Source organism: Leucoraja erinacea, chromosome 19 (genome assembly GCF_028641065.1).
Source record: "Leucoraja erinacea ecotype New England chromosome 19, Leri_hhj_1, whole genome shotgun sequence".
In the NCBI taxonomy this organism is placed as follows: Eukaryota; Metazoa; Chordata; class Chondrichthyes; order Rajiformes; family Rajidae; genus Leucoraja; species Leucoraja erinaceus.
Genome location: NC_073395.1, coordinates 4,409,631 through 4,428,579, shown reverse-complemented (window position 1 = coordinate 4,428,579; position 18,949 = coordinate 4,409,631). Strand labels below are relative to the sequence as shown.

The following is an 18,949-nucleotide window of genomic DNA, read 5'->3' as shown; positions in this document are numbered from 1 at the left end:
CACCAGCATTGCAGCCAACTTGCTGGTGGGGGGAATACTCACCATTTCTAGCACTGCAAATATTAAACGTATCAACCATTAAAGCATAAACAACAATGCAATTCTAACAGAGTTTAATTATCCTAGAGATTAATCATTTCATCATCCTTTCTGTATGATTAGTTTATTAGTTGATAATTTGTGGATGAGACTCAGTATCAGAGACACTTTATAATTATGGCAAATATACTTAAACAAAAATTAAACAACAGGATTCTTGAATTGGGAAACTCTAGGTGGATATACTGATAAAATTAATTGGATTGCTGTTATCGATGTTATGAAGATATAGTCTTGCCTCTAATTAATTAATAGGAACCAATAAGTTTGTTAAAGGCTGGTCCCGTGGTAAAGGAATTATTTCCTATTGAAAGAGGTTTTCAACAACATGAAGTGGTTTCACATCAGTCTTGGAAGAAAGGATTACTGAGGAGGAGAGAAACTTCTTTGTTTCATTGCTTGACAAACACTACCTCTTGTTTCAGTATTTTAGCAGATGAGGCATATTTGTAAATAACATGTGTGATTGGAATAATTAAATGATGTTTAACTATTTAATTTCCTCGCCACACCGTATTGTTATTATAAGGGTGATTGAGGTATTTGCTGCCATCATGATCACAAAAAATAAAATGACTTGTTTTAATCAATCAATCAATCAATCAATCAACCTTCATTGTCATCTTGCAAAGCAACAATTGTACAGTGCAAAATGAGAAGATGTTTCCCAGGGAATACCGGAGCATCGCACATAAAACTTAAAAATTTCACACATAAAATAAAACCAATCCAGTCCCTGATAAAACAGTACGAATAGTTAAAAAGTGCAGGTGAAAGCAGCAACTTTATAAAACAAATAAGTTTTATCAGTCAAGCACTATTTCTGTCTTTGAACCTGGTGTGATACATAAATGAGCCTGGGCTAAACAGCCTTTAGTTCTCCTCCCTATCCCTAATCTCCCTGGAAACCAGGGCAAGCAATTAAGAAAAAAAGGATTGAAAGCAGATACGCTCTTCCATTGACTTTGGGAACAGTTTCTTGAATCAGTTCATTTTTAATACTTGACCACAGCTTTTTCTTTTCTGTTTTACCTGTTGGTAAGAATGATACAAAGCTGATGAATGAGTTTGCTTCATTTGCTTTCCTTAATCCAGTGAAACGCAGTTTGTGTACTCGGAATACGTGTACTGTTTAAACATTTCATCAGCACAAGTCTTAATAAAGAATCACAATTATTTATTTAACAAAATAATGTGCGGGTTTTAACACTGGCTGTACAGATGGCATAATCTATGACTGATTTTTTTTTGTGTATTTATATTGAAAATAGGACTGTCTTTGTTTTTTTTTAAAGATATCACAACTTTATTTGTCTTATAAATGGAAAACATCAAAATCTTGATTAATATAGTTTAAAAAATCGTAGTGTAACACATGTGTGTATGAAACTATAATTTTCCTTTCCTAGGAACATGAGTCTTTGGCTCGTCACCCACCTCCAAGTCTTTCTCTTTTTACCCCTCTCCTGAAGGCACTGATGTTTTCTAAGGACAGTCGGCCAATATGCCCGAGGCCATTCTTCTTGTGAGCCAAGCTGGTGAATATTGGCAGCCTAATGAACCATGCAGTCTGAGCCTAATCTTACCCTTAACCTGCTGTCTGCATTCACAGACCGTGCATCTGGCACAGCTGGATGACAAACAGCAGCAGGAATTCTAGCTAATATTTCTCTTTTCTGCCTTAGAGCAACGGGAAGCAACTGTGTCACTCCGTCAATAGCTAAAACCTTCCCCGTAGACCCTGCCTTTCATCACAATAGAGCCATTCTTATGGGCCAAAGGGAATCCCAAAATAATAAAGGCCATTTTTATACATTTTGGTTTCACCATGTAGAAATTACAGCTGTGTTTATGCACAGTCCCCCCCATTTCAGGGCACCATAATGTTTGGGACACAGCAATGTCATGTAAATGAAAGTAGTCATGTTTAGAAATCCCAAAAACCATTATAAACAGTGCGAGACAAACGAATAAATAGAGACATTTAAACTATAAATATCTACATTAAATTTAATTTGATGCAGTCTAATTATTTCCAAACAGAAACATGTTTATATAAGAAGAATTCTTTATAAGAATACTTGGGGAGAAATATGGCATTTGTGATCAATGTTAATCCCCAACATATTAAGTTCCCACTCAATGATGGACTACAAAGGACAATAGGTCACCTTGTGATATTCAATCAAATTTCGCAGTACTTTCAAGCATGTTCAACGGACAGAATTAAATATGTAGTGGAGCTGGAAGCAATTTAAACATTTTCATGCACAAGAATTATGTTCTAACCAGGTTGGAAGATATCCTTCTTCTCATGTCAACAGAGTTAGGGCACTAATGTTACGATAAATATCCACTGATCAACAAAATGAATTAGAATCTGGTGGAGAACTAGAGATTGTACCATTTTGATATATTAATGATAATATTCAGGGGCAAGAAGTGCAGTCTAAACCCAGATTCAAGTTTAGGATGCTCCAACATTCTGCATTGAAGAACCTCTTTGCCTCCCAAAGATCTTTGCTCTGAGAGGTAAATTAATTTTTTCCCATAATTAACTTAGAAGTGTAGACTTGTAGAAATGGCATTTGTTGATCATAGCGTAAATTAAATCCTAGCTTATTCAAGCCCATACCTTATTTTTGTAATGCATGGACAATTTTGTAATGTAATGGACAATTTTTTTTAAATTCAGATGTCTTGTTTTCTGATTTGTGAGAATCAACAATATGACCCACATGGTACAAGTCTGAAAGTGATGCAGGAACAGTGAAGTTTGGGGATGTACGGTGCCCTCCATAATGTTTGGGACAAAGACCCATCATTTATTCATTTGCCTCCGTACTCCACAATTTGAGATTTGTGACAGAAATAAATCACATGCGGTTAAAGTGCACATTGTCAGATTTTAATAAAGGCCATTTTTATACATTTTGGTTTCACCATGTAGAAATTACAGCAGTGTTTATACATAGACCCCCCATTTCAGGGCACCATAATGTTTGGGACATGACAATGTCATGTAAATGAAAGTGGTCATGTTTAGTATTTTGTTGCATATCCTTTGCATGCAGTTTCTCTCCTCTATACTTTGCTCTTGCCATCACTTAAGTTAATCTTTGTCTCATCTGTCCACAAGACCTTTTTCCAGAACTGTGGTTGCTCTTTTAAGTACTTCTTGGCAAACTGTAACCTGGCCATCCTATTTTTGCAGCTAACCAGAGGTTTGCATCTTGCAGTGTAGCCTCTGTATTTCTGTTCATGAAGTCTTCTGCGGACAGTGGTCCTTGACAATCCACACCTGATTCACGAAGAGTGTTTCTGATCTGTCAGATAGGTGTTTGGGTATTTTTCTTTATTGTAGAGATAATCCTTCTGTCATCAGCTGTGGAGGTCTTCCTTGGCCTGCCAGTCCCTTTGCGATTAGTAAGCTCACCAGTGCTCTCTTTCTTCTTAATGATGTTCCAAACAGTTGATGTTGGTAAGCCTAAGGTTTGGCTGATGTTTCTAACAGTTTTATTCTTGTTTCTCAGTCTCATAATGTCTTCTTTGACTTTCATTGGCACAACTTTGGTCCTCATGTTGATAAACAGCAATAAACATTTCCAAAGGTGATGGAAAGACTGGAGGATAGACTAGGTGCTGAGAGCTCTCTTATACCTGCATTAAGGAGGCAATTAAACACACCTGAGCAATTACAAACACCTGTGAAGCCATGTGTCCCAAACATTATGGTGCCCTGAAATGGGGGGTCTATGTATAAACACAGCAGTAATTTCTACATGGTGAAACCAAAATGTATAAAAAATGGCCTTTCATAAAATCTGACAATGTGCACTTTAACCACATGTGATTTTTTTTTTCTATTACAAGTCTCAAATTGTGGAGTACAGAGGCAAATAAATAAATGATGGGTCTTTGTCCTAAACTTTATGGAGGGCACTCTTTGAAGATGATTGGACATTTTTAGACTATTTAGAGAATGGTAATTACGGTCCTTGGTTTTATTAATAGAGTAAAAGTGAAAAGAAAATGCTATTTTTTTAATAAACTGGTTGCAGTCTAACCAGTGGGAAAAGGCACCCTTGATCTAAGATCTATTTTAATCTAACAATGTCAATTCATGTAATACTTTGAAAACCAGGCCCAGATTTAAAGAGGCATTTGTTTAAATTTTGTTAAGTGATAGTCCATTCAGATTATCCTAAAGTTTAGTCGGATTACTAAAATTAATAAAATGAAATATTTGTCGGCAAATACTAAGAGAATAGTTACCAACAACTACCAATAGTTAGAGAATAGTTACCAACAACTACTAACTAGTTACCAACAACTACCAATACCCAGAGCTATAGCGGCTCTGAACCGGCCCTGCTGAGTGCCCCCCCACCCCACCTGGACTGTCCCCCTCGAATGGTCACGTCACACAACACAACACATCTGCACTTTAGGCTGTTTGAACTGTTTTGACTGTTTGACTGTTCTTTTTACAATCCATGTTCTCGGGGTATCTAAATCTAAATCTAAACCTTATTAGTTATTTATGTTATGACATCGGATGGAAGCTGCATACCAAATCTCGTTGCGCTTATGTGCAATGACAATAAAATATATTATTATTATTATTATTATACTATTGCCATCGCAGGTCTTTGTCTTGAAGAAATTCACTTCTCATTAATGCTCTATAAATATTTTGCTCTCTGGCTGCGCTGTGCTGTGCCTGAGAATGCTGTTTTTAACATTACCCACGCCCCTGGTCCCCAAACTATTTATGTTTTAGCTTCATGATTAAAGTTAATAGCTTCTCAATGGATTGGCTGAGAGTCGTGCATGCCAATGATACGTATGAGATTGGCATTCTCGTGAATTTTTGATTCCAAATAATCTGTAAGGAACCTGACTAAATCTATACAATTCAATATTGTTAAACGATAGCAAGTCTTATAACTGTTAACTATACTTTGTACTAATTATTGTGAATAACTGAATGTTGTATTTTATTTTCAAATCAGGACACAAAAGACTAACGGTTAAAAGCCTACAACATAGTTTAAACACACCAGCTATACTTCCAGAAGGGCTGCATCTTGGCAACTACAATTGAATCATTAAATTAAAATGCATTGTTTGCAGACAGCATGTGCTGCCTTCAAATATTCCTGGCAGCACTGCAATGAGATACTATGAATCTGCAGGGACAGCAGCAAAGCTGCAGGAGAACTAATCAGAGATCTGGAAGACCCTTTTTGGGAAGAAAATTCATGAAAAGTTTCAGCCTCTCATTAAAGCAGACAAGATAAAAGTCTGTACCAAATTGCCCGGTCTTCATGATGATAAAATCTAAAGAAACCAGAAGAGAAAATAGATCATTTTTGTAAAATAAAACTATAGTTCAATTATAAAATTGTATTTTTGGCTTAAGGAGGAAAAAGTTGATTTGCGTCAGGATAGATACGACAAGCGGTGTCAAACTGTGTTGTTCAGCTGACTTGAGGTTATCGAATGTGAAAATATTTGCCATATATAGTCTTGTCTAAGATGAAGTTCTAACCTGCCTTTCACCCCCCCACCCCCATCCCCACCTGCATCGTGTAGGGTTACTTTAGTGATCCCTGGAATGTTTTTGACTTCCTCATCGTAATTGGCAGCATTATAGACGTCATTCTGAGTGAGATCAATGTGAGTATATATGACACCATTCCAAATCACTCCCGTGTGTGTTTTTCTTTGTTTCTTAACCAATTTCACTTTATCAATTATTTTAATCTGCAAGTTTCAAGACTCAAGAACCCCTGACGGAACTGGCGAGACTTCAGAGTTAGGAAATCATCGCAGGTCAAACCATAACAGAGGCATTTGTGAAAGCATATCAGTTTAGTGCTATAAGGAAATGGTTTAACATTTCTGAAGCCCTGAATATCTAGGTAACAAGGAGTTGAGAGGCAACTAACTCTTCATAGATAATCTTATCCGTATGAGTAAATTCTGTGCACATGTAACCACTTTCTCTTATTTTCTCTTCTCTTCCCCTTTTTTATTTTTTTATTCTTCCCTCCTTTCTTTTCCGTTTTCTTTCTCTTTTTTCACATGCAGCACTATTTTTGTGATGCATGGAACACATTTGACGCCTTGATTGTTGTGGGTAGCATTGTTGATATAGCAATCACAGAGGTGAACGTAAGTAACCATCTCAATGTACATGCCTGCTCCACTTTTCCAATTTATTTTCCAATTACGATTTTATGTTTGTAATGTCATCCACCTTCCGTTCCCCCCAAGCCTGGCATGACTTAAACTGTATAGCAAGTTGAGAGTGCAGCATTATGTCTACAGTGCTTTTAGTTTTCAATTACTCTGACCTCTGCATTAAAAACAAAGTGAGACCAAAAAGTACCTAATTAGACTGGTGAATGAAATATTTAAGGAGGAACTGCAGATGCTGGAACAATCGAAGGTAGACAAAAAATGCTGGGGAAACTCAGCGGGTGAGGCAGCATCTGTGGAGAGATGGAAGTTCAAGTTCAAGTTCAATAGGCGCCGTATCGGGTCGAAATCCTTCTTCCTACTTCCTTTCTCATTCTCGCCCCCTACCCCTCCCCCGACATGAGTCTGAACCAGGGTCTTGACCCGAAACATCGCCTATTCCTTCTCTCCATATATGCTGCCTCACCCGCTGAGTTTCACCAGCATTTTTTGTCTACCTTTGGAGAATGAAATATGCATTTCCCAATCGGCAGTTGTTTAGCAAGACAACTATAAATTAAAAAACATCTCCATAAGTACTGGTGTCAATAGGTTAGCATGTGTGAAAAGGAAAACATCATTTGCAATACTGTAGAACTTTGTGAACTACTGATTTATCTGCTCTTGTGGAAAGGCACAAGGGGGAAAAAAATGCATCTCACATAGGAAAAACAGAAAGTTTGAGTTTTAGACAACAGCTGTCTATTTACCAGAAGACTCTGTATATAAGCCTGGAAGCAAATTGGTCATTCTTAACTTGAAGAAGTTGAAATCCATTTGAAAATCTGGAAATAAAACCCAAAAAAGCAGAAACAACAAAAATAAAACAAAAGTAAATGCTGATTTTGTGAAACAAAACATCGAAAATGATGTTCTGTTGCCAGTATTTAGCTTCAGCTCCCAAGTTCCTGTGATACTTGCCCACTTTGTAGTACAATGAGAGGTCAACACCCATCACTTGTGAAAAGTGATAGTTGTAAGTCTTTGTTCACCTGGGAGCAGATCACATTATTATTACATAGAAAATTGGTGCAGGAGGAGGCCATTCGGCCCTTTCGAGCCAGCACCGCCATTCATTGTGATCATGGCTGATCGTCCCCTATCAATAACCCGTGCCTGCCTTCTCCCCATATCCCTTGACTCCACTAGCCCCTAGAGGAGTCAAGGGATAGTAGAACCTGCCTAACTTTGGACTGTGTAAATCTACAAAAGGTTCGCAAGCTCCCATCATTTACCAAATTACTGCTCAAACAGCAATGCTGAAAAATAAAATGACTAATAGTTAAACATTTTTGTTTACCAAAATTGATTTGAATAGAATTGCATAATTAAGTATTTCTGAGCAAATATATTTCATGTTTATTGTTTAAATAGGTTTAAAAAAAAAATTGTGACCTGGCTCATTGTTTACGATAATAAATCTCAATTCAAGCTTCATTTCCATGTCGGCAATTTTGGTCACTATGAAACACTTTTATAATGAAATCTCATCAATAAGGAGCAGTCTGATTAATAGTAACAGTGCTTCTGAAAGATTAATAATTACATATCATTGCAACTGGAACTTCAGTGTAATTAAAACTTAAAATAAAAAAGCTGTGTCATAAGATTGTGTGCATTTGAACACCTGCTATACAGTCTACAACTGGACTATGCGTTACCTCTCGTTCACAAAGCATGATTTGGGTTTTCTTGGTGTGAGTGACTATAATACACGTATCTGTCAGAAGTCGTTGGCCAAGGTATCAGTGCTCCTAGCAATAATGTCTATGAAACCAGATCCCTGCAATAATGTTTAAGAAGGAACTGCAGATGCTGGAAAATCGAAGGTACACAAAAAAGCTGGAGGAACTCAGCGGGGGGCAGCAGCATCTATGGAGCGAAGGAAAAAGGCAACGTTTCGGGACCCAAGGGTTTCGGCCAGAAACGTTGCCTATTTCCTTCGCTCCATAGATGCTGCCTCACCCGCTGAGTTTCTGCAATAATGTTTAAGAAGGAACTGCAGATGCTGGAAAATCGAAGGTACACAAAAAAGCTGGAGAAACTCAGCGGCCGCAGCAGCATCTATGGAGCAAAGGAAAAAGGCAACGTTTCGTCCCGAAACGTTGCCTTTTTCCTTTGCTCCATAGATGCTGCTGCCCCCGCTGAGTTCCTCCAGCTTTTTTGTGTCCCTGCAATAGTGTGCAGCTGCTTCCAGCAGAAGTCCACCATTTCTTGAACAGGAGTCCGCGTACAATATAAATATATATTTTTAAAATTGTTTCGCAATTGGTTGAAGAGATTAAATTGATACAATAGCTCATTCAGTGACTGTTCACCTTGGCACGTTACATGTGCTGAAGCGCCTGCCTGTCTATTATTCATGTCCAGAATTAAATATACAGCCAAACATAATGGGCAATAAAATTGTACACATCTTCAACTGCAAACTTGATATTGTGGTTTTGACAGAGACTATGTCTCTTTAATTCATAGCATTGTATTCTGTAGGATTAATAGTGTGCTACAACATTTTTCTTTGATTAGAAAATATGGTATACCATACATGGATAACCTTGGCTACATTTTAAATAGTGTGCAGTGATGAGTGTGTAAATGTTTGGATTGATAACCTTAATTTGCACTGAAATTGACAGACAATTAAGATTGAACCTTTGCATTTAACCGTATTCAAACCTTTGCATTTAACTTTATCACGTAATGTGCATGCTACAACCAAACAGGAGATGATTTTTTGTTTAAGAAGGAACTGCAGATGCTGGAAAATCGAAGGTAGACAAAATTGCTGGAGAAACTCAGCGGGTGAGGCAGCATCTACCGAGCGAAGGAAATAGGCAACGTTTCTGGCCGAAACCCTTGGGTTTCGGCCTGAAACGTTGCCTATTTCCTTCGCTCCGTAGATGCTGCCTCATGCGCTGAGTTTCTCCAGCTTTTTTTGTCTACCACAGACAGAAGACTATTGGGGCCTCGACTGAAATCTTTTTACCCTCATTAGCCACAGGAGAGTTCCCAGACAACTGGAGAAGAGCCAATGTTGTTCTTTATGTTTCAAGAGGGGCATAGCAAAAATCAGGAAATTATGGGCTCGAGAACCAGTGGGAAAGAAATTACCAGATAAGATACCAGATCCGAGCGGAGACGAATTTATTATGTTCATCAGTAAATTAGTGAAATGTTACCATGGATTTTGCAAGTTTAACCATAGATACACATGTTTGAGATCTCCTGGAACTCGTTGATGAAAGCAAAGTGAGAGCACTGGGCCAGTGCAAGGAAGTGAAAATTTGACAAACAAATCCATCATTAAGATCCATCATCAATTCACTGCTATTTTCTTGACCTTTTTGTGACAAGCTTTCTCCATAAAAATCGTGGCTAGATCTTTATCAGCATTACAGTTAAACTGTTAACATTTAAGATGACTGTATATAATGGGGACATTGGAACTCCGAACTATCATGTCAGCATGGGCATATGTATACTGTCTTTCTTTAGAATTTAGATACAGCCCAAGAGCAATAACAGCAGGAGACACATCTGAGAGGTGGGAGGGGATGAATAGAAAGGCACAGCCACTAGGGTCCATACCTTCACATCTGATGTTCCGGTCGAGAATAACTTTCCCCACATATCTGAATATTAGTGTGTGAAGAAACTCGGAATCTTTGTATAAAGTTGGGGCACACAGTTAAAGTCTGCTTCAACAGTAGTTACGACCAAATCGATTTGATCAAGAAAGATGCTGGAAAATTCGAAGGTAGACAAAAATGCTGGAGAAACTCAGCGGGTGAGGCAGCATCTATGGAGTGAAGGAATAGGTGACGTTTCGGCCCGAAACGTCACCTATTCCTTCGCTCTATAGATGCTGCCTCACCCGCTGAGTTTCTCCTGCATTTTTCTCTACCAAATGGACTTGATAGAAACATAGAAAATAGGTGCAGGAGTAGGCCATTCGGCCCTTCGAGCCAGCACCGCCATTCATTGTGATCGTCCCCTATCAATAACCCGTGCCTGCCTTCTCCCCATATCCCTTGACTCCACTAGCCCCTAGAGCTCTCTCTAACTCTCTCTGAAATCCAGCCAGTGATTTGGCCTCCACTGCCCTCTGTGGCAGGGAATTCCATAAATTCACAACTCTCTGGGTGAAAAAGTTTTTTCTCACCTCCTATACAGATGGCTATAAAAGTTAACTACCAAGTGATGTCGGGTTTTCACTGACTGCCCGCACAGGTGTTGGGCAGGATTACATGGCAATTTGGCAGAGTGGGCAATTATACCAACTTTTTTTTTTGCAAATACACCAATTAATTGGATACAAGGGTTTGCAATTCTCACAGGTGCAGAGTGTCGCCATCTTGGCAGTTGAGGTACCTTTCCCCCCTCAAGATTCCTGGTTAGTCAACTACTGCGATGGCTTCATCCTGCAGCAGTCTTCGTTTCCTGGACTGTAGACATTTACAGCTGAAAGTCACCCAACTAGCCAGCTCCTTAACCCTCACTTTAAGCATAATGGAATCCATGAGAGATTAACCCAGTTGATGGGACGAGCAGCAGGTGTTTTTTTGGCAATATCACATATATGTATGAAGCAAGGACTTTGTTTTCTCGAGGACAGTTCAGTGCCACTTTCTGCAACCATCGCCATGCACTGGCAATAGACAATAGACAATAGGTGCAAGAGTAGGCCATTTGGCCCTTCGAGCCAGCACCGCCATTCAATGTGATCATGGCTGATCATCCACAATCAGTACCCCATTCCTGCCTTCCCCCCTCCCCGATATACCTTGATTCCGCTATCTTTAGGAGTCTAGCTCTCTCTTGAAAGTATCCAGAGAACCGCCCTCTGAGGCAGAGAATTCCACAGACACACAACTCTCTGTGTGAAAAAGTGTTTCCTCATCTCTGTTCTAAATGGCTTACTCCTTATTCTTAAACTGTGGCTCCTGGTTCTGGACTCCCCCAACATTGGGAACACGTTTCCTGCCTCTAGCGTGTCCAAGCCCTTAATAATCTTTTATGTTTCAATAAGATCCCCTGAAGGTATTGGCAACTGAGATGTGGATATCTCCCTCGCTAGTGTCTCTTGCAACCTGTCTGCATCAGGACTCCATCAGGACTCTTCCTGCACACATTACACTGTTCTCTTAATATTTCTTAAAACATTGTTCAGCATGAAGGAATATTGATCCATCAGCTGGGCGAATGGAAGGCGGTATTCTGCAGGAGAAATTCTTGCCTGTGTTTGACCTGATTTGCGATACAGCTCTGGCAGATAAGAGTAATGAGAATCCAAAGAGATGGTATAAGTACATTAAGGGAAAAATGTGAAAGAGAATAGGGTCCCTCGAAAACCAAAGTGGTATTCAATGTGTGGAGCAACAGAGATCGACCACAATGTTTGTTTCTCTGTTTTTACCTCTGAAAAAGGCATGGAGGTTAGATTAGGAAACTTGGGCAAGTTAAATGCTAATGTCTTGAGGAGAGTCCTTTGTATGTTTGAGGAGGTGTTGAATGTCGTAAAATATATGAAGGTAGATAAATCTCTGGGTCCTTATGAGATATATCCAAACATCACTTGGGAGGCTAGAGTTATAATGGACATATCTGAATTATGTCAGTCATGGGCGAATGTTCCACAAGACAGGAGGTTGGCTTATGTTGTGCATCTATTTATGAATGTCTGCAAAGAAAAACTTGCGAACTATAGGTCAGTAAACTTAACAACTGTGTAATAGCCACAAGATTGGTGAAGAATGCTGTTTCATCGTTGCATTTAAGCATGTCCTTCCATCTAAATATCTGAATGCAACTCATTTTAATGTTTCATTTAATTTTAGAAGCGTACAAAAACAAGTGTAGAGATATTTGTGACAATTATGCCAGAAACAGTAGGGGAACAGAGGATTACGTAATCTGCTTTGAAGAACTGGCTAGTAATGTAGCCATTGCCATGCCACCAGGAGAGTATCATTGTCCACTCAGTTGTACCATAGTGTGTATTCCGGCAGTAACATTGATCAGGGGTTAGATAATAAACTATCTTAATGTTATAAATATGGTTTATGTCTTTACCTTAAACCCCTGTCCCACGGTACGAGTTCATTCCAAGATTTCTCCCGAGTTTGCCCTGATTCGAACTCGGAGGTTTACAGTAATGGCCACTCGTCGATACTCGGGGCTCTCGTGGACATTTTTCAACATGTTGAAAAATCTTCACGAGACTTCCCGTGCTTACCTGCTGTTAGCGAGTCTTCCCGAGTACCTACTGTTGGCGCTAAGAGACGTCCCCGAGCTCCGACGTACCCGCTACGTTCATTCTCCGTGCTTACCACGAGTTTGATTTTTTTAAAACTTGGGAGAGCTCTTGGAATGAACTTGTACCGTGGGACAGGGCTATTAACATTTTGTGCATTCAAACACAAAATGCTCTATATGTTGGCTTATATCATGATTTCTAAACAACGCTTCAACTATTTCTACTCTGTCTCCTCTGTTAAAGCACCAGTACGATATTTGCATTAAAATTATTTTGTGTTTCAACATTAAATTAATTAATACAGCACAGAAAGAAATGACTACCAGCAGATATAATCGGAATCCCACTCACTAAAGAAGTGAGGCACCCACCAACTTCCAGAATAATTCACAAATTTCATTAAACCATACAATACGTTTCAATGGACTTCTGCTTTTAGCTGCCACATTCTGCATGTAGTGCAAACAGTTTTGTCAGTTTACATTTGAGTATTTTCACCAGCAAGGAATGAATAAGAGACAAGAATACAGAAAAATCTTGATTTATACAAGTGGTTTTCTTTGATTACAGTAACTTGTATGTTTATTAACAGCATTTGGATAGTTTAGATGCTTGCTCTATGGTTATTGATTGAGAAATGTACATTTTTTAAACTCTGCTTAACTATAACATTCAAACTGGAAACCTGGTATTCACTTACTGTACACAATGAATGTAAATCATATGTACAGATATTTTATTTTGACTGTTCTCAAGTCAAGCCACTTAGTGCTAAATCAAGTTTTGTCTACCTAGTCAAGTAAATAAGATGACCATGTGTTTAGCATGATGTTAAATTGTAAGGACCCAAACAGGAAATGCTTGCTCTGTCTGTCTTAACTTGGCATGAATGATATGATAACAAAAGCATTAATGTACAATTAAGAATGTGGGCCCAAAATCTGCTGGCATGTAATACAGTTTCAATCTCAAAGGACAATCCTAATAGGGAATAGAAAATAGTTCATAATTGGATACATTTATTTTTTACCAAATTATACCAATTATATTACAATGAAAATTATATTAATTACGTTTTTTATTGATGGTTGTAAAATAGTTGTCTTTGAAAATCAATGAAATCATATATTAATGATCAATGCATTTGTAGATGTTAGAAAATATTTCTAAACGATTGCTGCAGAAGAAGTGTCCTCGGGACCATCGAGTGATCAAATTGGTATTCAATTTGACTGAGTATTCTTCTTCTTCTTGCGTATGGCGTGCACAGCCTAAAGTTGGAGGACAACTTGTTCTATTTGATCTTATTTGATTGTGCACGCCAGGTTGATTGCATTGGTTGAAACATGGTGGACCACGTGAAGGTTGCAATCTCCCACCCTGACTGATCATTGGTAGAGTATCTCAAATTAATCCGATAGTACCCAGTAACACTCATAGCCAATTTCAACATTTTAAAATCATGTTAAATTATGAATATGATGTAAAGGCTTTTATTCCAAATGATCAGTTATAAAGAAATAAGCGTTTGATACCAAATATGGACCAGCATTCCCTAATAGGATTATTACCTGCTTGTTATTCCTGAAAAATATTTTTTGGCAATTTTAACAAATTCTTATTAAAACAGTTTCCATTCAATTTGATATTGTGTCCACATTCTAATACTGACAAGATTATAGAGATTGAACTCTTTTCTGCAATATTCTTTGCAAGATAATATCCCTTATTCTCTGAAGAAGGGTCTCGACCCGAAACGTCACCTATTCCTTCACTCCATAGATGCTGCCTCACCCACTGAGTTTCTCCAGCATTGTTGTCTACCTTCCCTTGTTTGTTTATTACTACTTCCTCTGCTCCTTTCTATGTTTGTATATGTTAATATTAACACGTTCATTGCCATTCACTGAGGTTATAAAGACTTTAAATTAAATTAATCAAATCGGTAAAATGATTTTTTGTGTAGATTTGAATTAAGAACAATTTACTTATAATTTTGTTTTAGTATTTTCAATTTTATTTTTCACTAAGATTTCATACATGTATGTGCTCCGTGGAAACAAATTTAAAATCATGTTAGATGGGTAAATATCCAATCTAATCGCATTTTCCCTCTAGTCTTAATGATTCATTTTAAATTGGGCATTGAGATTTCCTTATCATCAGGAAGAAATGCTGTATTTATTTTTAGTAACCATTTAGTCACCCTATATTTTGCCTAACAGACATGTGGGAAATGTTGAAGTTTCGAAATACCATCCAATATTTAAGAGCAGAATCACGCTTCACTTCATGAGTAAACTATCATTTAATAATAACAAGGAACAAGCATATCCTCTTCGCCATCTCATTCGAGTATTGCTACACTACCTACTTCATTTTGTTTGTTTCTTTTTTTTTCCTTGAAATCATGCACCTAATTTATGGCGACCTTCATGACAAAATTGTTTATTGGCTTCAAGGGCCTGTCCCACTGTATGAAGGTAATTCAAGAGTTCTCCCGAGTTTCCCCTGATTCCAACTCGGAGAATTACGGGAATAGCCATTCGTAGGTACTCAGGGCTCTCGTGGACATTTTTCACAGTGTGCTGAAAAAACTTCACGAGTTACCGCGTTCTCCGAGTACCTGCCGTTAGCATTACGAGCCGCTACGGGACGTCCACGATCTCCGACGTACCCGCTACGTACATTCTACGTACTTACCACGAGTTTGATTTTTTTTTTTAATTCGGGAGAGCTCTTGAAATACTTCGTACAGTGGGACAGGCCCTTGAGATGGGCAGAGGTGTGATTTCACCCATTAACCATAAACAATAAATTTATTTTCTAAAATGTATTTCTCAACTTAATTTCAACTTTGAGTTTTGTTACCATGGTTTTGGATCATAAATAAAAGAAGTATTAAAAAAGTTTAGCAAAGTCTCTAAAACTTTGGGAAGTTTTTGCAAAGCATGGATGCAATCATAAATGAAACTTTGAAAGTGCTGAACTACTTAGAAGACAGCACCAGTGAACAGAAAAAACAGAGTTAGTGTTTCAGATTTCTAACCTTTCATCATGATTCTCGTGTAAAGTAATTGATCTGAAATGTTAAGTCTATCTCTTACTTCTTCTTACCAAGTCCACACACAAGATTAGAAGTTGTTCAGCCAGAGCTGAACACGCATCTCGGCATCTGCACACAGTGGTGTCTGTCTTGTGCTTCTTGTGCGTGGTGATGGAAAAATTGGTGGAAACAGGGCCGCGACGTGAACGCCCTTTCCTTGACCCCTATTTCTTACTCGCATTGGCAAATTGCTTAGTACTGTGGCCATTTCTGTTTTTGTTTCAGAATTCAGGCATTTGCATTTGTTTGCTCATCAATATATCCATAAAATTAACGTTGGCCCTCTCAACAGATTTTAAACTGGCAATGTAGCCCTTGTTTCAAATAAAACAAAACAGGCAATATTGTATAAATCTTAGTAAATAGGCATTATTTGTAAATAGACAGAAATATCAAAAGAGGGTTGTGGTGGAAGGGCATTATTCAGGCTGGAGGTGTGACCAGCAGAATTCCGCAGGAATCTGTGGGAGGACTTCTGTTAGAAGGATGAGACGGGATCTTATTGAAACATATAAGATTATTAAGGGTTTGGACACGCTTGGAGGCAGGAAACATATTCCCAATGTTGGGGGAGTCCAGAACCAGGGCCCTCAGTTTAAGAATAAGGGGTAAGCCATTTAGAATTGTACAGATACTAATTTGTTTTTTAAATCTGGTTCATGGTACACTCATTACTGTCCCATAGAAAATTTAGAATTTCAAAAATATGGAATTGCCCATAACCCAGCCACCTTGCATATAAATGGTTAGTGTGGTTAAATGGCTCACCTTGTTCTAACATAGTTTATATACATTATTGAGATTAAATACCTCAACTTTGAACAGCCGTTCTAATTTGAAAGCTGTGGGTTGGATTTTGCAGAGTTTGAGAAACCCAGCAGCTGAAGGGAGGCGAGAGAGTGGTTGGATCCATTGGGTAAACACCTCTACAGTACTGTTTAAGAAGGAACTGCAGATGCTGGAAAATCGAAGGGTGCAGCAGCATCTATGGAGCAAAGGAAATAGGCAACGTTTCGGGTCTGACTGAAGAAGGGTTTCGGCCCGAAACGTTGCCTATTTCCTTCGCTCCATAAATGCTGCTGCACCCGCTGAGTTTCTCCAGTACTTTTGTCTGCCTCTACAGTATTCTTTGCTTTTCCCTAGCCATTCAAGCTAACCTGTTCCTCAACATCCTGACATCCCAGACTGATTCCTGGGATGTCAGGACTGTCTTATGAAGAAAGACTGGATAGACTTGGTTTATACTCTCTAGAATTTAGGAGATTGAGAGGGGATCTTATAGAAACTTACAAAATTCTTAAGGGGTTGGACAGGCTAGATGCAGGAAGATTGTTCCCGATGTTGGGGAAGTCCAGGACAAGGGGTCACAGCTTAAGGATAAGGGGGAACCGAGATGAGGAGAACTTTTTTCACACAGAGAGTGGTGAATCTCTGGAACTCTCTGCCACAGAGGGTAGTTGAGGCCAGTTCATTGGCTATATTTAAGAGGGAGTTAGATGTGGTCCTTGTGGCCAAGGGGATCAGAGGGTATGGAGAGAAGGCAGGTACGGGATACTGAGTTGGATGATCAGCCATGATCATATTAAATGGCGGTGCAGGCTCGAAGGGCCGAATGGCCTACTCCTGCACCTAATTTCTATGTTTCTATGTTTCTATGTAACATATTTGAGATTTCCCTTCCCAGTCCATATTATTTTTTAAATTCCCTTGATGCCCATTAACTCCTACCCACCCACCCATGCTCTGGCTTCCTTTCAGAACTCTTAGCATCTTATCCTCCAACAGTTCACATTCTGATCCTCTCCTCCCTCTCCCCCACAATCGATTTCCATCTCATTATCTTCTTCATGCTCCTTTCTGCTCCTAGACTATCAACTCAATGTACCCCTTGCTTCAGACGCATGTGCCCATCTGAATCCAACTTCTTTACATCTGCTGAGCTAGCTTTCATATTTTATCTGATATGTTTGGTCACCAAGATTGAATTCCAAACTGAGACAGTACGGAGAAGAGATTTGCTTTGATGGTTGATTGGAAAAAAGTGCCCCCACCTTGATGTTTCATGAAGACCAGGGAAACTTGACAAAAGTATATGTAATATTACATAGAAGGGTAATGTGGAACTTGAATACAAGACTGTAACAGTGATTGGAATGTCAGCATTCCAAGGACATTTAATTTTGACTGTGGAGATCAATTTAAACAAATAAATATATTTTTACAAAATTAAGCAATTCTATCTCATGTCTCTTCTAATTGAGAAAGAATTGCTTAATTTGTAAAAAAAAAGTAACAAATAGATTTTCAGGAAGAATAATGTGTGCAGATATGATTATTATTTTGTTTTCCCTTTTATTGAATCGACGAGCTTCAGTTAGGTGACAATATTTGATTTGAATTTTGACCCATTATCGATTTTTCTTCATTCACGCATGCTCACGTGTTCTCATTAATGAATTCCTAAAAAGCATCCCTCTGAAGAATTCAAGCAATCACTGGTGCTTGTAAATCCTATAATCTGATTATAGAACAAAACATGATTTAAGAATTTCATATTGAATTTGCAATATAATCTGTGCAATCAACAAATGACAAATGCAGTACCAATATAGTTTTTAATCTGCACTTGTACCATGCCATCATCAATTGCAACAGACCTAACCATCAAATGTCAGATGACTTTCCTAATGAGTGATAAAATGGCCGGAATGTGCACTGTGAATTGAAGAATATTGTGTTACCATGGCAACTATTCAATTGCAAAAGTCAAACGCAGCAGCCACGTAAGACATAGAGAGTTGGATGACAGGCTTGGAGGTTAATGATTCCTTGAATCATTTTGAGGAAATGTCCATTCAGTTTTTCCTTATGAGATAAATAATTTTTCTATGAATTTTCATTCATCCATTTCCACAATCATACTGACATATCCTTGGAATGCTAAGAGCAAAACAAAACGATCACCACTGCTCCTTATAAAGTAGTGCGCCACAAATTATTGCTGGGAAGTAGTTTTGCCATGAGTACATATGTGTCTGCATCATTACTGGTGGTTTGTTAGTTTAACCTTGTTCCCATGACCTGTGTCTTCCTCTCTGTCAGTTTGCTTTGGGTGGCTGTTCCAGTCTGGTTGTTTTATGTTCCTATAGGATTTATGAAGTGGCATCACTTTATTATTTTTAATTTGCCAACAAAAACTGTGATCCAGATGTCATTAAATAAAAAAAACATCTTCCTTCCTG

The 18,949-nt window shown here is 38.4% G+C and overlaps 1 protein-coding gene across 1 annotated transcript in view; it reads left to right on the top strand.

The window, feature by feature from the left end:
• cacna1c (calcium channel, voltage-dependent, L type, alpha 1C subunit) overlaps window positions 1–18,949 on the top strand; it is a 309,696-nt gene that overhangs the window by 218,009 nt on the left and 72,738 nt on the right. Inside the window, exon 31 of the mRNA XM_055650124.1 lies at window positions 6,196–6,279. Within this exon, the coding sequence (XP_055506099.1) occupies window positions 6,196–6,279 (84 nt within the window). The remainder of the gene's footprint in view (window positions 1–6,195; window positions 6,280–18,949) is intronic.